The 25,213-nt window shown below is 35.3% G+C and overlaps 1 protein-coding gene and 1 non-coding gene across 3 annotated transcripts in view; both read right to left on the minus strand.

The window, feature by feature from the left end:
• Positions 1–25,213, minus strand: part of LOC136038119 (alpha-mannosidase 2-like) — a 165,071-nt gene that overhangs the window by 95,152 nt on the left and 44,706 nt on the right. For both annotated transcript variants that reach the window (XM_065721140.1, XM_065721141.1), the window contains 2 exons: positions 13,796–13,982; positions 8,574–8,751 (listed from right to left, as the gene is read on the minus strand). In XM_065721140.1, coding sequence (XP_065577212.1) covers positions 8,574–8,751; positions 13,796–13,982 — 365 coding nt within the window. The remainder of the gene's footprint in view (positions 1–8,573; positions 8,752–13,795; positions 13,983–25,213) is intronic.
• Positions 15,075–15,178, minus strand: Trnal-caa (transfer RNA leucine (anticodon CAA)). Its single transcript has 2 exons — positions 15,141–15,178; positions 15,075–15,120 (listed from the first exon to the last, which is right to left on the minus strand). It is a non-coding gene; the product is annotated as a tRNA-Leu (tRNA).

Below are 25,213 nucleotides of genomic sequence, written 5' to 3' on the forward strand. Positions count from 1 at the left end.
CAAATTTAACAATTTTTTTGAAAATTCAAAATATATGGTGTGCGTGTAAATGAACCATCGTGTAACTGAACCGCAAGCAACTGGACCCCTGTATAACTGGACCACCGTGCAACGGAACCCTCATGTAACTAAATCACCGGGTAACTAAACCCCATTAAACTAAAGCTTAGTGCAACTAATTCCCCATGCCAATTAACCTAAATAAAATGAACCGCCGTGTAACTGAACTCCTGTGCAATTGAACCACCGTAAAACTAAATCACCGTACAATTGAACCACCGTACAACTGAACCACCATACAAGGAAACCACCGTGAAACTGAACCACCGCTAACTGAACCTCCATTCAACTGAACCACCGTTTAACTGAAACCTCGTGTAACTGAACCCTCGTGAAACTGAACCACTGAACTCAGTTTTCCAGTATTCTAAAAGTATGAATTATTTCTCGCATAACAGAAAGTACATAATCTCTGATTGACAATATTTTCTGTACGGCTAACTTGATCCAAAACTATGTTTTAGTGAGTGACATTTCGGATCATTTCCCTGTTTAATCTAGATACTGTTTTTTTAATTGGCTATTGAGAGGAATAATGAATCTGGTAAGAGGCCTTTTAGGTTTAGTGAAGTAGAATTGACGCTTCTTAGGTGAAGACTGGCAAAAATTTCTTGGTGTAATTTTGAGAGTGATTCTGATCTTGTAATTTATTTGATACTTTTTATGAGTCTATTAAAGAAACTGTTTTTGATATTCGTTCTGTTTCACCTTCAAATCGTAAGTCTAAGAAGGCTTTTCCTCTAAATCCTTGGGTGACCCCTGGTCTCGATAGGAGTTGTAATAGAAAAAATAATCTCTAGAGGGCCTTATATCTTCTAGCCCATCAATAAAAGCTATTGGCTTTCAGTGCTTTAAAATTTACAGGAATATTTACAATTCTGAGTGTCGAAAGACCAAGTCGCAGTATTATTTCGATAGTTTTTCAGATAACTGTAAAGATATTCAAAAAACTTGGCAGGTTATAAATTCTGTGTTTAGACCTTCTTTTCAGTCTCCATCAGTCCTTTTTTTGTATCTTATTGGCAAAATTATTGAGGGTGATCTGAATGTTCAAAATGCATTTACTTCATATTTTGGGAACATTGGTAAAAGAACCGCTTGGCTGTTAGTTCTTCTCCTTCAAGATCCAACTTCAGGTCTTATCTTGGACCACCTTGTATTGAATCAATGTTTTTGGAACCAGCGAAGGAGTTAGAAATTACTAAAATTGTTACGCGATAGAAAAATTTTTCGTCGTCTGGCCCTGATGATATTCCTACTAAAATAATTAGATTTATGCTTCCTTCCATTATTTCTCCCTTAACGAGACTTATTAACCTCTCCTTTCAGCAGGGTATTTTCCCGAGTAGTCTCGAGCATGATCGAGTCATCATATTATATAAGGGGGGGGGGGACACGAAATGATCCAGCCAACTGTCGGCCAATTTCTTTGTTGTCTGTGTTTAGGAAAATATTTGAGAAGGTGATGCTTTCTTTTCTTAATAGTTTTCTTACTTCTAAAGATTTTTCTCACGATTTTCAATTTGGTTTTCGAGCAAATCATTCAGCTGAGCAGGCTTCGGCAGTTTAACTGAATTACCTTCACTCTACCCTAGACTCCCTTTTGATTCCTGCTGCTTTTTTTTTATGGATATTCGTAAAGTCTTTGATTCTTTAATCCACAGTTTTCTTCTATTTACACTTTCTCATTTTGGCGTAAGGGGTGTTGCTTTTTTTTTTGTTCAAGTCTTTCATGTCTGGTAAAATAACTCCTGTTGGTCTGCTTTTTCGCTCACCATCAAGTGTTTATCAGGGGGTCCCACAAGGATCAATTTAAGGGCCGGTACTGTTTTTAATTTATATAAAGGATCTAATTTTTGCAGTTAGAAATAAAAATCCTCTTTATTGATGTCGTCCAACGTTCTCCCGTACCCATAACCATAATTTCCATACCTCGGATTCTCTTGTTACTTTTGTCGATGATTACACCCTTATTACTTCTGGGAGAACAAAGGATGAGGTTCGCACAAAGTTAGTGGACCTCTTCGAGAGAGTTTCAATTTGGTTTGATGCTAACTCTCTTGCCTTAAATGTTTCTAAGTTAGTTTTTTCTCGTATATCTCAGGCTTGTCCTCAATTATCTGAAATACATATATCTAAAGGCTTTGTTAGTAGACCGAAGGATGGCCATGTCTCTTTCCTAAGTATCCTCTTAGATGAAAATTTATCTTTTAAACACCATAATGATTTGAGCTTCGTAGTTCTCTAAATATCCAAATTCCTCTACATCAACAATGAGATCTGATTTTAATCCTTTTGTTGTGTGTCATTTGACATGAAAAACACTTCCCGATTTGGCTCGAGAATGCCACTCGTTTGGCACCTTCAAAAGACTCGTAAAAACATTTAAGTTTCCATATTGTTTTTTTCCTTGACGTATATAGCGCAATCCATTTTTATTACTATTACTATTATATTTATATATGTTGTGATTCATTGCAGTTTAATAAAGCTTATTTAATGAACTCTCTTTGTTTTTTTTTTTGTTTTTTTGTTCTCTATTTTATGAAGCAAATGCTTTACATGTTAAGAGTTCAAATTTTCATGTTTAAATGTTAATGTTTCTATGTTTAAATGTTAATGCTATGTTTATATGCTTAAATGTTAAGAGTTTAAATGTTTGTGATCTTTTCATAGTCTCCCTCCTATAGGCCATGGAGCCTCTGTGGACATTTGCAGATTGTTGTGTAATTATTTTACTGTTATATGAAAAATCAATCTATAAATCTATCTAATCACGTTTTATTTATTCAATTGGAAATTGAAAGTTTTAGTGACTTTTTAAAAGTCAGAAATGATTGGAGGGTAACCAGCCCCCCCCCCCCCCTGGAGAAACATCTCCTGTGAAAATGCCTCCGGGAAATACCACCTCGTGGAAAATACCCCATGGAAAATACCTCCTCGTGAAAAATCTCCACCCAAAAAATACCCCTTGTGGTTGGTTGGTATCCATTAATTTTCGATTTATCAAAAAAGGCTAGAACTGCCTGAGGATTATAATCCTCCCATCCTCCTCTCGTCTCTCCTTGGAGCCAATTCTGTATTTATCCGAAGGCTCAATGAGAGCTGGGATTTTTTGGCGTTAAAATGCACCGCTTGAGGTATCTCTTTTTCTCCCTAGCCACAAAACAATCAGAGAACCTTATTACAGAAGTTTAAGTACCTATTAAGTTTTGTAATTTGGCCAACTTACAGGTAGCGTTTGTTATTGGGAAACATATAACATTTGCGTGAGAGTTATCTGGGGAGGGATCCTGGAGGATTTTCCATAAAAAGAACATTTTTGCACGGAGTGGGGGGGGGGGAAGATTTATACATTAATTCCTCTTTTCCACTTTCCTTAGGACTTCCCAACTAAATTAAAAATAACAGAACTCAAACAAAATATTGAAATTTGGTCATTTGGTCAATCATTTACATCGAGAATTTAAAAAGCAAACAATTCCAACAAGGTTCAACATGTAAAGATTCTAACTTGTATTTTACCCAATGTAAGTACGGTGGTTAAGTTGCACGAGAATTCAGTTATACGAGGGTTCATCTGCACAGTGGTTCAGTTGCATTGTAGTTCAGTAGCACGGTGGTTCAGCTGCGAGGGGGTTCAGTTGTACAGGAGTCATATGGGGTTGAATCGCACGAGGGTTCAGTTAAATGAGTTGCATCCGCACGAGGGTTCAGTTGCACGGTGGTTCCGCTGCACGGTGATTTAGTTGCACGGTTGTTCAGTTGCATGGTATTTCAGTGGTTCAGCTGCGTGGGTTTCCGTTATAAAGCGGTTCAGTTGCAATGGAACCAAAATATCTTGTTTATGTTTGATACTATTTTATTTAAATTATATAATAGTTTTCCATTTCTTACTTTAGACTGGATTTAAAATTTGGAAACTAAAAACAGATAAGAACAATAACAATCAGACTCCATGAAAAAAAAAATCCAAAGGACACAATATAACGAGTAGAAAGGACAATAAACAGCGCTCATTCAATTCTCTCGTCAGAGTAAGACGTATTTAAGACCTCTGGATGTAAATTAATGTGAAAATGTTATATCAAGGATAGTTGGACATATATTTAGTCAATTAGTACATAACGGAACGTAAAAGAAAAAACCCTACACAAGAAAGTATGAGTAGTAATGGTAATGAAAAATGGTAGTAGGCTAGATAATGTCAACAATCAATTAGGAACTCTTACGGCAAAGGTCGATAATCTGGAGAAAGACCATTTTCTACTAAAAAATAAGGTGAACAATAGTGAACTGAAAATTAAAAAAGATCGAAAATGGTAAGTCTTGCCTCAAATTGCAAACAAAAAAACATGTACTGATGAAATAATGAAGTTAAAAAGAAAAATTGAAAATTGTATATGCCAGACTGTGAGAATGGAAGCCGTTAAATCAGAAAATAATGTTATCATATGGAATGATGTGTGCGAGGACACTGGTAACGCTAGAGTTTTATTCACAGAGATAGTTCGCCGTGAATTAGAAATATCAGATGTAAATTTAGCGATCACACACTACGATAAAAATCGTAAATTTTTGAAGGTACACTGAATAAAAAAGATGATAAGCTAGCTATAATAAAAAATGCTAGTAAGCTTGAGGGTAAGACATTCCATGGAAACAATTAAGACTTGTTTATTAGTGACGATGTTCCAGCCGAAATCCGTAAATTCCGTAAGCTGTTATAGGAGAAATGTGACACATTAAGAAAAGTTCAAGTTCAAGTTCTTCAAGTTCTTTATTATTCTTTAACTATACATATTTAAAACTATTCACATAACATCCCCGGCAGGGATACTGGCTCGAAAGCCGGGAAAATTCCCGGTATTTTCCCTGAAAGCCGGGGTTAACGGACGTGATGTACGGATATCCAAGGGCATTCAGGCATATTTGTTTGTGAAAAGACATAACGGTTCGACGTTTAGTTTAGTGATTATATACCAGAGATCGACAACTTTTCGAGAAACCGAGGAGAAGCTCATCGAAGTTAACAAGTGGATGATTCTATGACATAAAATTATTACGTATGATAGATGGGGCACAATTCATACAAATATGTAATGTCTAATCTTGTTTTACTTAGCCTGTTTGTTTGTATTTATTTATTGTTTATATTCTCTCTTCTAAATTCTTAATTATTTTTCTTTTTTGCTTATTTTTGTTTGATTATTTAGACACAAAGGTCTTTCCGATTAGCAGTACTGAAAAAAATCAACGAGGAAGGATGGCATTTTACTTTTCTTTTCAAAGTCGTTCCCATTTATGGTACCTTTTTTTAATTTGTTTGTTTGCTGGGATGGTGGGACTTGGTATGGTTGTACTTGACGTGGTGGTAATATTTGATAATGGATACAGGAAATGGTGGACTTCCATCATCAAGGTTAAATGAATTTGAGCGAGATTCTCTTTTGTTTCTTTTGGTTTTCTAAAAATATTGTAGCTAATTATAATGAAGGTAATTGCAATACATTAGATTTTCCAAAAATCAATATTTATTAGAATGATTTGGCAAAGAATAAATTTAATACAACGCGGGTATCGTTTTGGAATTGTCGGGGCTGGAGGACTGTACAAGATACGATTGAAACTTTTTTAACGGATATTTTAGGCGTATGTGAAACTTTTTTAGACGAGTGTTCAATTGAAAGTATTCATGTTAAAGATTATCAGCTTTTTCATATCGGTCGAAGAAGACAAAAGCAATGTGGTCTTGGTGTTTTGGTTAAAAATTGTATACTAGCTCGCAAGGCTAGATTTTTTGCCAATGAATATTGAAATGCTCTGTGAATCTTGTGTTTTTGAGGGTTTTTTTTACAAATAATCAGAAACTGCTAATCGAGTTGTTTATCGGACTCCGTCAGCTAGTCAGGAAGAATTTATAAATCGTTTTGAAACTTTTAGCTAGTCTTAGCACTCTTTATCCGGTTATGAGGGATTTTAATATTGACTTAATGAGACTTGTATCTGCTAACCAGAATAGAATGGATAAAAACTCAGTGCAGTTTTTAGAATGTCCGTTAACTCATGGATTAAACCCTGTGCGCCATCTAGGATAACTGATAGATTGTTAACATTAATTGACAATACTTTTTCACTTTACAGGGCCGTTCATAAATATGTCATTCCTGATGATTCATCTGATCACTGCATAATTATGACTGATTTTCCACTTTATTTCCCGTATAATAAAAAAGTCAAACAAAGCAACGAGATTTTTCGCATAAAAATTTGCTAAATTTGACAGAAGGGCTTGGTGACGTTGAGTGGAGCCCAGTAATTAATGAAAAGAATCCAAATCAATCCTTAGATAAGTTTCATGATATATTGACTGAAAAGCTTTATCAATTTTGCCCGTATAGAATTTCAATGGGAAAGAGAAATGCTCCTAGAAAACCTTGGGTAAATGAGCACCTTTTGAGGTTGATTAATGAAAAAAGCCGTTTATATACAATTAAAGTGAAGTATCCAACAGAAATAAATATAGTGCGTTTTAAAAATAATAAAAACCTGTTGGTAAGGACTCTTAGAGGAATTGAAAGAGCTTATTATGAAGATTCATTTCAAGATTCTGATTCTCCCCAGAAAACTTGGAGTTTGATCAAGGATAAAATTGAACGAAATAAGTAATTGTCACATCCCGAGGCGTAATATATGACGTAAATAGTGAAGAAGTCATAGGACCGCAAGCTATTGGTAAAATACTTAGTGATTATTTTATAGGCGTTGGACAATCTATCGTTTCTACAGAAAAAGGTTTTTCTTCTCGCAGAATGCATAAATATTATTTCACTAACCTCTGAAAGTACGAGCATATTTCTGGCCCCAATTAGTCTTACAGAATTCCATAAGGCTATTGAAAATATAAAAAATGGTAAATCAGTGGGATGTCAACATGTCCTATTATTTACAAACTCAGCCTCACGAGCTCTACTCTCTGTTGGGGGTTAATGTTCTTTTTTTTGTATTTTTAAGTATATTAAACAAAGTAAATTAGTAAGTAACAGAACATAATTCTACTTTATACGGAGTAACAAATGAGACCGTTCCCAGAGAGTACCGATTTCTATTATTTTGTGCTTCGTATCAAAAAACTTCGAAGACGGTCAAAATAAAATCAGGAGAAATTTACAAGATGACCGATCTGTAAAGACATATTGTCAAGATATACAAGTTACACTAATACACGAAACCAAGGTGCTGACTTTTTCCATTAACATGTTCACCCAAGCAAGGCTAATATACTACCGAGCAAAAATTGTGAGATAGTCAATCGGCATGGAACTTTCAAAGACTATTATTCGAAGACTATTATTCGATTTCAGATATTAACTGCCACACCGTACCGCATCTGTCCCTAATGAAGGGCTACACATTATATACAGAATTAGAAAGTATAAAAGGCAGTGCTGACGATTATACAGAGGTGCATTACTGTAGACCAGTTTTCATAATGGGAGGGGGGAGGTTGGTGTTTCACGGGGAAGGTTTTTTCACGAGGGAAGAGGGTGCCTCAACCATCACAAAATTCTTTTGGCTAGTTTTTCCGGCATTTCCTGAGAGGTACTTCCGATTAATACGAAGATGTGGTTTTAATCTCAATATTACGACCACAGCTGCTACTGTCTACTACTCACTGTAGCACCAAGCCATCTGATACTACCACCGCTGCGTAAAATCTTCCTCCACCCAATATATTTAAATGCTCACTCTTTATCCCCTCTCACATAGTTCAATTCCCTTAAAATCCCTTCTAGTCATCCCTTCCCATCCCGTTAGGGGGACAGCCTGCTTCCCCTGTGGCTGTAGATAGATAGCAAAAGGGGCAATTTTTCGCAATCTTTCATCCTTCATCCATGAAACATGGCCTATTCACATCACTTTTCTTTCATTTTAGCCCCCAAAAGTAAGATCAAACAACATTTTCCGAACGATCTGCTGTTTAATATACGTTGAGTTAACCAAGGACCTCAAACTTGGACAATTCATGTGGAAAAAAAATTGACGAATTTTCCTCAGCCTTTCAAAGCGTCCATATTTCTTAGCCATACTTGACCACTCTCATGATCATGGCTTCCAACATTCTAACTTTAGTTTGCAGACTCACTTCCAATTTTCCCAAATTTTTCCCAACTAAGAAAAAAAAAATCCTGTGTCTTGGCTATTTCACTTACATCTCCGCTGGATCAACTGCTTTACTAATAATACTACCGGCTTAACTTGATCAATTGTTTCGTCACCTAATATAACTTCTTCTCCCTCATTTATTCCTAGTCTAAGCTAGTCTTTTTAACATTAATTTTCAAATCTATTCTTGCACCTATTTCTAATATATCTAATATAACCTATACATAACCTATATAATATAATCTATATCTAACATTCGATTATCTTAGTAAGTATTGATTGACTTTTGCTATTTCTAGTAGTTTTTTCTAACAAGAATTAAATTAAACTATATAAATTCACAATACCTGTACATGCCAATCTTCTTGAGCGTTCATGTATTCAAAAAGCTTTTTATAATTCTTGAACTGAGCGTCCCATTCACCTTCTGTATTATACCTAAAATCATCCCCAAGGGGCACCAGAAGGGCATTTGTTTTAAACAAGGTTGACTTCTTGCGATATTGATCTAGTAAAAGATAAGCCCTAAAAAATTAAATGGTTTTATTAAATGAAAAGCGAACACATACAATTTTGCTATAAAAATTCTTAGCTTTTGCCATACTTAAAAACTAAACAGATCCTAATTATTTTGCCAATCAGATTCCTGATGATAACCTCCACCTTTCATCAAAACTCTTAACCCACATAAAAAAGATGAAACAGTCAAATTACGCGACAAATATAGGAAAACTTGAAGAACATTGTACAAAATTTGTAGGGGTAAAGGAGGGGTTTTGGCCAGAAATACTTCTGTTAATAGTTTGTGCTTAGTGAATTCGACAATTTTTGGACTCATACATTTATCTTACAGAGCATCTTATTCCTTGTCTGCGTAAAACCTAAATCCTCCCTGAGGGGTATCTCTATATTATTTGTTGACTTCTCACCGTATTATTCTAGTACAATCTGAGACAAGAAAATTTGAACGGTTTTATCAGACGACACATGAGCATATAAAATATTTCCTGGGAAGAGACATGCCTGTGGAAATGTCTAAAGGGAGTCAAAAGTTAGAAAATATATTTTTATACTAAGGTGTTCCACATTTATTTTGAGTATTTTAAAATCACGGAATGAACGGGAATTAATCAAGGAAAAACGTCAGAATGAATTCTGTAATAAAACATCAAGAAACCTTTAGCATAGGCACATTTCATGTATTGGAATAATTATATGAAACTATTCAATATATTACAATTTAATATATTCCATGTATTGGAATGAATGTGGAATAAAAATACATATTAAAAAGTTTCAAAAGTTAAACATATTTAAAAGTTTCGATTTTTATTAAAATGAAGAAACAAATTGTTCTCATAATTTTCACTGAGAGAGCTTATAAACAACGAATTAAACTTCTTCAGAATTTTTACATACAGTTCGGGTGAAGTGAACTCACTAGTCAGGTTCCAAATTTGGCAAAACAGTTCTTTCTTTGTTAAATAGCGAAAATATTCTTCTTTTGATCCTTTTTTGAAAGTTAAATTTGTTGTTACGATTTCAGAAACACGTCTTATATTAATGCTACAAAATGGCGTTGGCCATAAAGTAATAGCCCATGAATATCACTTAAAATTGGGCTATTTTGTGCATATACTGCTGAAAGAATTTTGGGACATAAGAAGTTTTATGCATACCAAAATGAACGAGTTATGCAGCAAGTTTATGTCATATTATTAATCAGGATATTATTACTTCTCTGGGGATGAATGACACTTCCGCAGGAAGATTTAGGGTTATATCAAAGACTAAATCACAGTAAGTAATTTTCTGCTCCAATTTTGGCAAATATATAGCCTTCTAAAAGAATTTTCTTGATAATCAGCTGTATTTCTAACCTCCCTCTCTTAGACATTTTCGTCTACTTTGCAGAATATTTTCCTAAAATTGTTAAGCCATCTTTCACAATATTAAATTCTAAACTCTTCACTTTCATATTCAACTGCTCTTAGTGTTATGCTCAAAGGAGCATAGGGAGACAGGGCCTAATAAAAATCTTGCCCCGGGCGCAAGAGAGGCCAGAACCGCCGTTGCTTCCGGAGAGCAAATACAAAATATTGAAGAAGATATCTTAACTTTGCTACACTTGTAAAGGAAGACAAAAATAAAATTCTTCAGTAAAAAAAAAAAAAAAAAAAAAAAAAAAAAAAAAAAAAAAAAAAAAAAAAAAAAAAAAAAAAACTTAACAACATGGATTTGAATAAGACTAAAACTACGAAGCGTAAAATTACGCAACAGGGTCTTTGCGCTAGAGGAACTGAAACATATTTGTTTCCCTCACGTTTGATCTCCCCTACCCTCCTTAGGGTAAATAAAAAAAAGGATGTACCAAGGAGGACTGATAACCTCCGTAATTAGCTGATTCAAGTACATATTGGATTCGTATCACGACATAATACTCCACTAGTGGCGCAATAAGTGTGTTGTTAAGTGTTGTTAGAAGTATCTCTTTTCTTTTGTTCTTAGCGTTGTATGTGTGCTTTTCTTTCAATCTTTATTTCTTTTGCTTTTCATACTCCATCTTTGTAAATATAATAAAACGTTTACTTCCGAAACTAGGGCCGTCTTAACTTGACGCCAATTCGAAGTATTATGTTTCGAGACGCACATTTCGGGAATTCTTTGTAAATATAATTACTTTATGGATGACAATAAAAATCATTCATACCTCTTCGACGCCGAAAAGAGATATCTGATATTTTGACGTTTTTCACAAATTGAAGGAGCAATAATTTTGCAGAAAAGTAAAAATAAGATTATCAAGCATTTGCAGAAAATATTGTTTTCTTAAAAAGTTCAAATAAGGCAAAAACTACCAAGGTGGCTCGATTCCTGGTGCTTAAACTAATGTTGGATCTCTGTGCTAAAAATACTTAAAAATTAGTGGGACCTGTCAAGCCAGGTCCAAGGGAAAAAAGTGTAAAAAAAATATATCTTTGCATTTTGGCCATAACGAAAAGCAATCCTAATATTCTAATTTCAGGGGGGGGGGGGGGGGTTCTGCGTGGCATGGTCTTTTCTCCAACATGCATTCAGAGGTATTTTGATTGCTTTTTTCGCCTTTCCTTCCAGAGTGTTTCCTTCCTTGTCCATTACAAAATTGTTTCGCGGACAGACTGAAGTCTGCTTCGCTCCAATTTCGGAATAGCTCTGTATTTCCAACCAGGATGATGCAGACCCTTCAGTTAAGTGTCGGAGGAGAACAGAGCCCGTGGCCACTCCTCTATCCTATATATTCCTTCTCCGCCCAAACACAACCCATTTATTCTTCCTAATCCCAAAAATAGGATTTGGATTTTTTTACGGAGGGTGAATTTTTCCATCCTCAAAAGGAAAAAAAAAAAATCATTGAGGGCGAGACCGATTTACCAGCATGATTTGAAAAAAAAATTAAAAAAACAATTTTTACTGGAAGTAAGGAGCAAAATCAAAACTCAAAACGAACAGAAATTATTTCAAATATGAAAGGATTTCCCACCTTCTCAATACCTTGCTCTGTACGGTAAAGCTTTTAGCACTTTAAATAAGCTTCCTATTCTAATTAAACGGTCCTTGTATTTCAGGAGCCGTCCTTCAAAAATTGGGACAAACAGTCAAACTTCAGGGTAAAGAGCAAGGTATTGAGGAGGAGGGCAACCCTTTCACATACAAAATAATTCCTGTTCGTTTAGAGTTTTAATGTTGCTTCTTGCTTACCATTGAAAAAAGGGTTTTTTATTTAATACATAAAAGATGTATTATCAGACTTATTGAGATTATAAAGTGAGCAGCAACCTCATTCAATAATCTTGCTCGTTCTACAGTCCCTTTAAAATTTTAGAGTTACTTCCCTTGAAATTTTAGAGCCAAATTTCATTTTTTTAACAATTTTCAAAGAGATAAAAAATTTATGTAAATTCAATAGATATCGAATTTAATATATTTAATATAGAGGTCTCACTACCAAATAAACTACACCACCGTTTTTAAGACAAGGTTGCATTTGACCCTACGTTAACAATTCCCTTTACTTTGAAAACCTTTACTAAAAAAGTTTATGAAATATTTTTTTTCGGGGGGGGGGGAGGGGGGGGGAGAACGATAAGCGATCCTCATATTTTAATTGCATAGTAATTGGGGGAGGATATACCTTATATTCTACTACAGATATGAGATGCATTATAGTTTTCATAATTATAGAGTGAGCGGCTTATAATAATAGCAATATTTGGACGAGAAACATTTTTTTTCTCTAAAAACAACAAAAAACTTGAATAACAAACGAAAGACCGAACCCTGTCAAACCAAATTTCGATTATTTTTTATATATTTAACAAAAGAGTAGCTCGTACAAGCTATTTCAGACATTCTATGAGACTATTCTAAACTTTACAGCCAGAACAAACTTTGGGGGCTATCATTTAGAAACAGCCATTCTCAAGGCAATGACAAAACTTGAAAAGAAGTTAAGAAGAAACAATAATAAAGTTGGATGGAAATTAAGCGTCAAACATTGCTCCCATAGGTTTGGATAGATTCTAAAACAACACTGGAATAAGATGATAAGCAAAGGAAACTATGAAATTTTTCACTCAGTGAGGAAAAGAGAAAATACAATTTCAGGGAGGACGTCCATCAAACCATCCTCATGGCATTCCTCAGACTCTTTTTATATATTTTTTTTTCTCATTATATGATTTCTTTAGTTTTGGATTACGACCACTATCTTCTAATTTGCGTAAAATAGAACATCCTCATAAGAAACAGGATAAAATGGGGCCATTTTGACCTGCTTATAACGAGGGCTTTATCCTGATGCTGCAGTGAAAAACCCCTCCCCGAAAGAAAATAGTGAATAGAAAAGCATCTTTTCCGTTTGCTCCCCACCCTAAAAAAAAAGAATCTGACCCTCTCTCCTTCCCGATAGAGTCAGAACCAGGTTCAGCTGTGAACAGGGGATTTCGGGAGAACTGCCTCCTTTCTCTTCAGTAAATTCCTTGTAACATGAGATAAAAAAAAAGAAGTTATTTTCGAAAGAGTATGACAGGCTCAAAGAGAGCCAACTTGTTTCTTGTGTCAGGTAGGAAACAGAAGCATAAAAAACAAAAACCAACCAAAACGAGTAATTGAAATGATATCAGGTCTTTCATAATACTATTCATCAATAAAAAAATAGTAAAACATTGATAAAAGAATAAAGATGCTCCAGAGCCAGTGAGGTAGTATAAGGCATTCAACCAAAGTTTATGTGGCCGGGTCTTCTTCAAAGAGACAGGTAGTAGACCTGTAGGGACTCCAACTAGGGGAGGGGGAGGCAGAGGTTAAATTACTCCTCCTCTAGATTTGATTTTCAGTTATTTCAATTGAAAAAAATCCTGCCAATCCTCCCAAAATTTTTAATATTATTTTTTCTCTCTTCAATCAAAAAATAATCTTCCCCCAAAATTCCTGAATCCGTGATCCTGACTTCCAAAAGATACATAAGTAACAATATTAAATATTAATCCAATATTAAAAACACAGGATCTGAACTTCCTTATTAATTTACCTTTGTTCAACGTTTTCAGGAGTAATAGGAATGGGAGGAACTCTCCAGGGACAAGACAAACCAGAACCTCTTAAACGGCGGAAGTCAAATTGGCAGCAGACTTTGGGATCAGGACCACATGTATGGGGAACGTCATAGCTGTAGAAGGGCATTAAATGAGCTAGCATGTCCGTGGAATCCTCAGGATCTAAAAACAAACAGTTTTAGTATAATCACTATTAATTAATAATTAATATTCTCAGGATGTGGAAGAAGGACCAAGCTGAGACAAAGGAATATTGAATGAAACAAACCATATCTGACATGAAAAAGGTGGAAAAGAAGCTTTGAAGCCACAACTATGTTACAGCGTGGCCTTTCTGTTATTCTGAACGAAATTTCTTGAAAATGACTTTTAGATAGGCTCGATTTCCAAAGTGACAGGGAAGAAATTGTTGTAACTCCCACTAGAGAAGGGTTTTCTAATTTAAAGAAAATCCCACCTGCTCTCCTCTCAGTGACAACAAATTTGCTTTCAAAATACATCAAATTTTAACCTTAGACCTCACCTACTTTTTTAAATATTGATTAGCAGCCGAACCGGACACACTTTAAGTCACCATATACTACTAAAAAACTATAGAAGATTTGATACAACCAAAAAAAGATACTTCTAGACCTATTTGCAAAAGTTGGCTCTACTCGCTTGCCAACCAACTGTAACCGAAAGACAAGTAGGATTACATCTTTGACAGTAGTTCAAGAATGAGATCGAAGTGCTTCTCACACAAGAGGTAATTTCTTGACTGGGGATTATAAAAGTAGTCAACAAACATACGTCATAATTTGCAAAGTCATAGCTGCAAAAGTTTTCACTCTTAAAAAGGGCACTATAACTTTCAATTTTCAATCGAGTATCCCCTCCAAAGTTTCTATGATAAATCCTTCCAAGCGAAGTGGCCTGGTGAAAAAAATTCATTGACGCCATGTTGCATTTTATTTAGGCATCACAACAGCGCTATGAATGGGGTTGTATGAAATTAAACTATTTCCAATTGATAAAACAAAAGAGGTTTCAAGACTACATTCTTTTTTCTCTGACAGTATATTTATAATTTTAAGTTATGATTAATGACGTTAACGCCTTGGAAAAATTACCGCTGTCATGTTGTAGATTTAGAACAAAAAATCTAAATTTATTATTATGAAGATAAAAAAAAAGAGGAAAAACAAATTTCGGTTAAGCCAATGAAAATAAAATAAATTTGAAAAAAAACCTTGTAGATATCTTTTAAAAATTTGTCAGGAGTGGGATTTGAACCCACGCCCGCTCTCGCGGACCAGAACACTCTCGTGAAAGGTTTCCCTTGAGTCTGGCGCCTTAGACCACTCGGCCATCCTGACATATTTAATTAGAGAATAATAAAAGTGCGAGATATTATTGGAAATCTCGGGAGCTGCAATAAGCGGACCAGAAATAATAGCCTAGCTTTAAAATACTATCTAAAAACATAGCGATAGTAAAGTATATTTTTCCAAGGAGAGAGGATTTAACGAGAGGTTAAATTCTCATTAAGGCTCCCACATTCCACAGAGGATACAAAAAAAAATCTGGGAACTACTTAATAACATTCTAAATACTTATATCATTCCTAAATGTGACAAATAATTAAAAACATATTTATATTGACTATTTTTGACTGACGATTGATTAACTGACGATTTCATTAATGTGTTTATTATTTGACATTTGGGTACTTGCACATAGCGACCGCAACCGAGAAGTGAAGTTAGGTTAATCCTAATGAAATATACCAAATATGACGAAAATGCAATAATTTAGCAACAAAATATGGAAACTACAGCAGAATATTATGGAAAGCAGGCCGCCCAGAATGTATTATATCAAATACCTAACGTAAATAACTAAAAAGGTTAAAAGGTTTCATCCCAATTTTGAACTGTTATACTTTCAAATACCTAACCACCTCTATATATTAAATATGTAATTAAAATATACCTGCATAGTAGTTTATCATGTTCAGGCTAAGCTAATTTATCTCCGAATGGACACAGAAAACCGACTAAGTTACAGATCAAGAACAAACTGTGGTCGCTATAAAACGTAAAATAATATTACGAACTACGAATTACACAAATTTTCTTTTGTACTTATTACAACATTGAAAATAAACATAAAAATGATAGCAAAATTAAATTTTAAACTGATAAGCTTTCAGCAATTAATATCATTACGTATCAAATATTCAGTTTAATTTTTTTAGTTCTTTCCAAGACTATTCAAGACAAATATAGTTTCCCTACAAACAAGATTTTGGAAACTGCCCACTTCCCTTACTGCAAAAGTCGAAAGCCTACTGCGTCATTGGCACTTCACTGCAAACGAATTATATTGCAAATATTTTCTTTCCAGTTACTACAGCATTGAAAATGAAAATAGAAATTACAGTGAAAAAAAAAATCTTGTCTTTTCAAATATTTCCTTTTGTACTTATTACAACATTGAAAATAAATACAGAAATTACGGTAAAATTAAATTTTGAACTGATGATCTTTCAACAATTAATATCATTATATATCAAATATTCCCTTTGATTTCATTTGTAGTTTCCATGGCTGCTCAAGACACATATAGTTTTCAGTAGGGCAGTACTAAAAAAAAACCACTAAAGCTAAGGCTACTACTATTAATCCTAATGGTACTACTACTACTACTGCCGCTGTTAAGGGTATTAAGTTGAAAACTTTAGAATGTATTAAAATTGTATAACATTATATCAAAACACATTATGCCCACACAAATACCACCAAGGGTGATACCAAAGCCGTCTTTCCGAAACCAAAAAGACTCAGGTTTGGCAATTTTTGAGAAAACCAAATTTTCACATAGAGAGATGGTATAACACATGCATCTTTGACAATGATGTGACGTCATACTGCATTACATTTCTTACCCGATTCCCTGAAATGCCCTTCTTTTATTTTTAGATGACGTCATGTGGTAGACTATATCACATTGCAACTAAAAATCATGATATGAAAAGAAGATGACGTCATGTGCTATATAAAACGGATGCACTAACACAATTCTCCTTAATAGTGATTGTTAGCAATTAGTGAAAACACTCATAAAAGACATAATGCTGTCAAGAGAGCAAGCTAAGCAGAAGACAAACCAAAACGAGCCTCAAAACAGAGCAACTAAATTTTGGTTTAATCTTAAGCAAAGAGTGATTGAATCAATGCCAAAGATTTCTGTTAAAAAACGAGAAAACAACTCATCAGTGGAAGCAATTCAGAAATTAAAAGAAGCTGAGAATATACTTGCTGCAAGACAAAAAATTTTGGAAACAAAAATTGAAGAAGAACATATTGGCGCAAAGAAAAATTATGCGAAAAATAGGGAAGCTGCTCTGCTAGCACTAAAAAAGAAGAAGTTACATGAGAAGCAGTTGCAGCAAGTACTTGGAACATTGTCAGTAATTAAGCTTCAGCAAGAAGCCTATAAATTAGCTTGTGTAAATAGATTGTGTAAATAAAGCTTTTTATAAAATATATAGACTAATCTAGTTTACAGATATGTAGAATACCTCCATAGAAGGCACGAACCACGGGGGAAATCATTCCTGGGGGTTCATAATACAAACTGGGAGACCCTCTCCCGGGGCTTTAAATGCAGGAGGAGGAGGAAGAAGGCCCTTCGAATGTACACTTAGCCGGGCCGACCGGTGTGTGCAAACGTCCCGTGAGTTACAAACCTTCTACCAGCAATGGATTAAATTGCACAGTGACGCAGAATACCGTCGTGGGAGGATCCCTTACGGCTACAGTAGGGCGTAAAATCCAGATCTATAAATAAAGGCCTCTGCACAGAGCTGCCGCGGCCGATCGGGGTAATAGCAGGATTGGACACCTAACGGCCAACTCTATTCCCACTAGAGGAGTCGCGTCCCTTGAGGAAACTATAGCATAGTAATTGACACAGCATTCGCACAGGATTCTAAGGTCTGTTTTAACGGGTGTTTTTGGGCTATGAAGCTTCTTCCTTCTTAATTTATCTCCTATGGGTTGCCTCTCGGTAGCACCATAATATTTGTAAGCATGAATATATAATAAGTAGGAGATTATAGGTTTGAGATTGTTTGTGCAGGATTTCGACTCTTGTTGATAGAAGAACATCGCCAAAGCGTTGAAAACTTTGTTTTGACAAAGATAGACCCATGATTGCTCAAAGCCTCCATTCATGCTGGAGGTCCCAGGGACTTCTTGCTGTCCGGTTCTAAGCCAGCTTAAGCGTTTCGGTATAGACTTGAGAAGTTGTGTTGGTCCCTATTTTGCACCGGTATCCGGGACCATTGCTTTTCTGAGGCCAAAATAATTTCAATGATTAAAAGAATATGAAAATTGGAACTGGGAATGCTGAAACGTTAAACAAGAGCTAAGAGTTTGAATTTGCGATCGCTATATGTCACTTGGTAAATACCAAGTGCCATAAAAACCTTATATGTCCCCGTTGCATAACTTACAACACTTGCCCTCGAGCTCTGAGGCGTTGTGTTAGCCCCTGAATATTTGGTATTTTATCTTTAAACTATTTGGAACAAATTGGCTCAAAATGTTGATTGGATGCATTTGGGGAAAATGGGCCCTGCGGGGGAATGGGGGTCTATTTGACCTCCTATCACTTAAGACTTAATATCGACACTAGAAATTCCTATTTACAGTCGAATGAGCCCCCTCCGAAGTTTATACTACCATTCCTTCCATAAAAACTTTATCAAACAGTTCGTGGTAACGAACTTTTGTAAGGAGCGACCCGGCTCAATAGTAAACGAAACTCTAAAAAACGGAATTTCGATACTAAAAGATATATCAAAAGAATCGGATTTTTATGCTGATTTTAAATATATAAATTTCATTAAATTTAGTCTTTGTCATAAAAAGTTACGAGCCTGAGAAAATTTGCCTTATTTTGGAAAATAGGGGGTAACACCCCCTAAAAGTCATAGGATCTTAACGAAAATTACACCATCGCATTGAGCGTATCAGAGAACCCCATAGAAAAAATTCCAAGGTCCAATCTACAAAAATGTGGAATTTCGTATTTTTTGCCAGAAGACAAATCACGGGTGCGTGTTTATTTGTTTTTTTTGTTTTTTTTTTTTCCCAGGGGTCATCGTATCGACCAAGTGGTCCTAGAGTGTTGCAAGAGGGCTCATTCTAACGAAAATGAAAAGTTCTAGTGCCCTTTTTAAGTGACCAAAAAAATTGGAGGGCACCTAGGCCCCCTCCCACGCTCATTTTTTTCCCAAAGTCAGCGGATCAAAATTTTGAGATAGCCATTTTGTTCCGCATAGTCAAAAACCATAATAACTATGTCTTTGGGTATGACTTACCCCCCACAGTCCCTGGGGGAGGGGCTGCAAGTTACAAACTTTGACCAATGTTTACATACAGTATACCGACGTTATCAGGGTTTTTTTTTGTTTGGGTGTGGGGTTCAGGGGAGGGGGCTATATGGGAGGATCTTTCCTTGGAGGAGTATTTCATGGGGGAAGAGAAATTCAATGAAAAGGGCGCAGGACTTTCTAGCATTACTATAAAAAAAAAACAATGAAAATATAAACATGAAAAAGTTTTTTCAATTGAAAGTAAGGAGAAGCATTAAAACTTAAAACGAACAGAGATTATTACGCATATGAAGGGTTCTAAAAATACTTTAGCATAAAGAGCGAGGTAATTAGGAGGAGATAAATACTTCGCTCTTTATGCTAATTTTTTTTTAAATAAGTTCAACTATTTATTCTACGGCCTTTCTGATTCAGGGGTCATTCTTAAAGAATTGGGATAAAACGTAACGTAAGTTATGTACGTTTGTTACGTAAGTTAATTCTTAAGTTACGTTTTTTTTACTAATAAAAACGTTCGTTAAAAATTAAAAGATCTAGTTGCCTTTTTGAGTAACCGAAAAACTGGAGGGCAACTAGACCTCCTTCCCCACCCCTTATTTCTCAAAATCGTCTTATCAAAACTAAGAGAAAGCCATTTAGCCAAAAAAAGAATTAATATGCAAATTTCATTTTAGTAATTTATGTACGGAGAGCCAAAATCAGACATGCATTAATTCAAAAACTTTCAGAAATTAAATAAAAAAAAACAAGTTTTTTTGAATGAAAGTAAGGAGCGACATTAAAACTTAAAACGAACAGAAATTACTCCGTATATGAAAGGGGCTTTTCCTCCTCGACACCCCGCTCCTTGCGCTAAAGTTTGATTCTTTCTCGCAACTATACTTTTTAAAACAATAAAAAACTTTAGCGTAAGGAGCGGGGTGTCGAGGAGGAAAAGCCCCTTTCATATACGGAGTAATTTCTGTTCGTTTTAAGTTTTAATGTCGCTCCTTACTTTCATTCAAAAAAACTTGTTTTTTTTTATTTAAATATACCACAGGGGCATAACTAATAACACTCACCCCGGTGTTCTGGGAAGGACTGTGTTATCCCTTGAGTTTCTTTGCATGATTTTTGGTCCATTTTTTAACAAAATGGTTATATTAAAATTCGATCGGACGCAGTTGGGGGAAAAGTCTTGTTGGATGGAGGGGGCTAATTGCCGTCGTATCGCTCCTGACTCTTAAAAAGAGAACTAGAGCTTTCATTTTCTAATTGTATGAGTCCCCTCCAAATTTTATACGAACAGCTCTTCCATTAAACCGGGGCAAAAGTTACAAACCTCAGTTCCCCCGATTTCTGGGGGGGGGGGGCATTTGATCTGAAAGTTTTGTTGTACGATCGTTGGACTATTTCAAAGAAAATGCTTATCTCGGATTGATAAGATGTATTTAAGGAAAGAGGTTGTGTTTGGGGGCGGGGGGGGGGGGTTAAATACCCTCCGAACCCTTTTTACTCTTAAAAAAGTTGCTAGAACTTTCAATTTCTAATCATTTGAGATTTTACAACCATCCCTTCCATAAAAACTTTATATACCCCTGGGACATAATTTATTTACAACACTGGCCCCAAGGTACTTCGGGCTTTGTTATCCCTGGAGTTTTTATTATATAATCTTTGGGTCTATTTTGAACAAAATGGCTCAAGGGGGGTATGTTAACTCCGAAACTTTGGTTATCTGATCGTTGAACTATTTCAAACAAAGTAGCAATCTCAAAATTTTGATCAAATGCATTTGGAGAAACACGGGTGTGTGTATGTGTGTGTGTCTGAGGGTTGGGAAGGGGGTGTAGATACCATCTGATCCCTTTTGAATTATAAAAAGGCAACAAAGGTTTCAATTTGTAATCAAATGAGCCACCTCTGAAGTTAATATGACCAACGATTACATACATCCTCATATACCCCTGGGACATAACTTAAAACAAAGCATAATTTAAACACTTCCCCCTGGCTTTGGAGGTTTGTATCGACCCAGGAGCTTTTGTTATCTAATGTTTGAACTATTTTTAACAAAATGGCTATCTCCAATATGTTGTCGGAAAGGTTTGGGGGAAAAGGGTGTAGGGGGCGCGGCTAGTTGCCCTCCAATCTCTTTTTACTCTTAAAAAGTGAGCTAGAACTTTCAATTTCCAATCAAATGAACCGTCTCTGAAGCTTATTACATAAAAAACTAGTTTTTTTAACTGAAAGTAAGGAGCGACATTAAAACTTAAAACGAACAGAAATTACTCCGTATATGAAATGGGTTGTCCCCTCCGCAATCCCTCGCTCTTTACGCTAAAGCTTTTAATTGTTTTAAAAAGTAGAATTGTAGCAAAGAGTCAAACTTTAGCGTAAAGAGCGAGGGATTGCGGAGGGGACAACCCATTTCATATACGGAGTAATTTCTGTTCGTTTTAAGTTTTAATGTCGCTCCTTACTTTCAGTTAAAAAAACTAGTTTTTTTTTAATTTCTGAACGTTTTTGAATTAATGCATGTTTGATTTTGGCTCTCCGCACATAAATTATTGAAATGAAATTTGCATGTTAATTTTTTTTGGCTAAATGGCTTTCTCTTAGTTTTGATCAGACGATTTTGAGAAATAAGGGGGCCTAGGAGGTGGGGAAGGAGGCCTAGCTGCCCTCCAATTTTTCGGTTACTTAAAAAGGCTACTAGAACTTTTAATTTTTAACGAACAATTTTATTAGTAAAAAACATGCGTAACTTAAGAATTAACTTACGTAACAAACTTTTATATTCTTATATTTGTATTATGTGTACAAGGGGGTTTGTACCCTCGTTAATACCTCGCTCTTTACACTAAATCGTAAGTTTTGTCCCAATTCTTTAAGAATGACCCCTAAATCAAAAAGGCCGTAGAATAAATAGTTGAAATTACTAAAATTACTTTAGCATAAAGAGCGAGGTATTTATCTCCTCCTAAATACCTCGCTCTTTATGCTAAAGTATTTTTAGCGTAATAATCTCTGTTCATTTTAAATTTCAATGCTATTCCTTACTTTCAATTGAAAAAACGTTTTCATGTTTATTTTTTTCATTGTTTTTTTATAGTAATGCTAGAAAATCCTGCACCCTTTTCATTGAATTTTTCTTCCCCCATGACATATTCCTCCAAGGAAAGATCCTTGATTTGTAACTTGCAGCTCCTCCCCCAGGGATTGTGGGGGAGTAAGCCATTCCCAAAGACATAGTTATTATGGTTTTCGACTATGTGGAACCAAATGGCTATCTCAAAATTTTAATCCGTTGACTTTTGGAAAAAAATGAGCGTGGGAGGGGGCATAGGTGCCCTCCAATTTTTTTGATCACTTAAAAAGGGCACTAGAACTTTTCATTTCCGTAAGAATGAGCCCTCTTGCGACACTCTAGGACCACTTGGTCGATACGATGACCCCTGGAAAAAAAAACAAACAAATAAACACGCACCCGTGATTTTTTTTTTTATGTAATTTCTGAACGTTTTTTAATTAAGGCATGTTTGATTTTGGCTCTCCACACATAAATTATTAAAATGAAATTTGCGTATTAATTCCTTTTTTGGCTAAATGGCGATTTTGAGAAATAAGGGATGGGGAAGGAGGCCTAGTTGCCAAGCAATTTTTCGGTTACATAAAAAGGCAACTATAAATTTTAATTTTAACGAATTTTTTTATTAGTAAAGAATATACTTAACTTAAGAATTAACTTACGTAACAAACTTTTATATTCTTTAATTTTTATTATGTATATGAGGGGGTTTGTACCCTCGTTAATACCTCGTTCTTCACACTAAATCGTAAGTTTTGTCCCAATCCTTTAAGAATGACCCCTGAATCAGAAAGGCCGTAGAATAAATAGTTTAAATTACTAAAAAATACTATAGCATAAAGAGTGAGGTATTTATCTCCTCCTAAATACCTCGCTCTTTATGCTAAAGTGTTTTTCGAAACCCTCATATGCGTAATAATCTCTGATCGTTTTAAGTTTCAATGCTACTCTTTACTTTCAACTGAAAAAACTTTTCCATGTTTATTTTTTCATTGTTTTCTTTTATGGTAATTTTAGAAAATCCTACACCCTTTTCATTGAATTTCTATTCCCCCATGACATATTTCTCCAAGGAAAGATCCTCCCACATAGTCCCCTCCCCTCAACCCCATCCCCAAAACAAAAAAAAATCCCCTGAAAACGACTGTACACTTCCCAATAACCATTATTATATATAAACACTGGTCGAAGTTTGTAACTTGCAGCCCCTCCCCCAGGGACTGTGGGGGAGTAAGTCATTCCCCAAGACATAGTTATTATGGTTTTTGACTATGCGGAACAAAATGGCTATCTCAAAATTTTGATCTGTTGACTTTGGAGAAAAAATGAGCGTGGGAGGGGGCCTAGGTGCCCTCCAATTTTTTCGGTCACTTAAAAAGGGCACTAGAACTTTTCATTTCCGTTAGAATGAGCCCTCATGCGACATTCTAGGACCACTTGGTCGATACGATGACCCCTGGGGAAAAGGAAAAAAAAAACAAAACAAACAAACAAATAAACACGCACCCGTGCTTTGTCTTCTGGCAAAAAATATACGAAATTCCACATTTTGTAGATAGGAGCTTGAAAATTTTGCTGTAGGGTTCTCTGATACGCCGAATGCGATGGTGTGATTTTCGTTAAGATTCTGTGACTTTTAGGGGGTGTTTTCCCCTATTTTCTAAAATAAGGGAAATTTTTTCAGGCTCGTAATTTTTGATGACAAAGACTAAATTTGATGAAACTTATATATTTAAAATCAGCATGAAAATTTGATTCTTTTGATGTATATTTTAGCATCAAAAGTCCGTTTTTTAGAGTTTCGTTTACTATTGAGCCGGGTCGCTCCTTACTACAGTTCGTTACCACGAACTGTTTAATAGGAGCATCTCTTCCATATGAAAAATATGTGCCCCCAAAGAATAACTTACAACGCCTGCCTCCGGACCCTGGGGTTGTGTCGACTCTGGAGTTTTGTTATCTGATCTTTGAACTATTTTTAACAAAATGGTTATCTCAAAATTTTATCGGATGCATTTGGGGGGAAAATGGCGATGGGGAGGGCTAGTTACCCTTCAAGCACTTTTAACTCTTAAATAGGGCACTAGAACTTCTGATTTCCCATCGAATACGCCCCCTCTGAAGTTTATACAAACACCCCTTCTATATGAATTGCCTGTGGGAAAAAAATAATTAAACATTGGAGCCGTCAGAGGCAACGCTGGGGCTATATATTTGTTCACTGGGGAAGGGGTTGAGTCAAGGTTTAAATGTCTGCATTTTGGAAAGATACAAAGAAGTATATTAGAATCTTTTTATGCAGTTTATACTGTTTTCGTATGGAGAGTGGGAGTTCTAAAACGATATAGTACCTAAAACATTAGCCCATAAACAAAGAAAATAAAATAGGAGTTTTATACATTTTTAGGAAAAGTAATCCCCTTGTTAAGTTTGCTCTGGTCGCACGTGAACGACAGTCGTTTTATAGCGAGTCCGTGAGATGATTCCCAGCACTGTCTCGTGTTCATAATAGTTCTGCTGCGTCTTTAAACTTTAAAATTGTCGTTTTTAGGCTATTTTTTGTACATTTTTGTTTATTCTTACCGCGAACAACTGGTTAATAAGTATGATTGAGAAATGTATAGCTTAGGGGCGGGCACAGTTTTCTTTCTGGTTCAAAACAGTATACAGTGGAATTTGTTTCATAACTGATAATTGTTAAAAATAATTGGTTCGATAAAGTTGGCCTTTCAAATGATGTTTGGAGGGACTGACTAAAGTCTCTCTAGAACAGGAAAAATCTCTTTTTACAAAACTTTTTTCAAACTGAGATTTAGTTTGCTTTGGGTTTCCAAACCAAAAAAATCGAATGGTATTTAAAAAAAAAAAAAACATCAAACAAACCATAAAACGTGGATTTGGCTTAGATTTCAAAAAGAGGATATAAGCGCTTGTCTC

Source organism: Artemia franciscana, chromosome 17 (assembly GCF_032884065.1).
Source record: "Artemia franciscana chromosome 17, ASM3288406v1, whole genome shotgun sequence".
Taxonomy (NCBI): Eukaryota; Metazoa; Arthropoda; class Branchiopoda; order Anostraca; family Artemiidae; genus Artemia; species Artemia franciscana.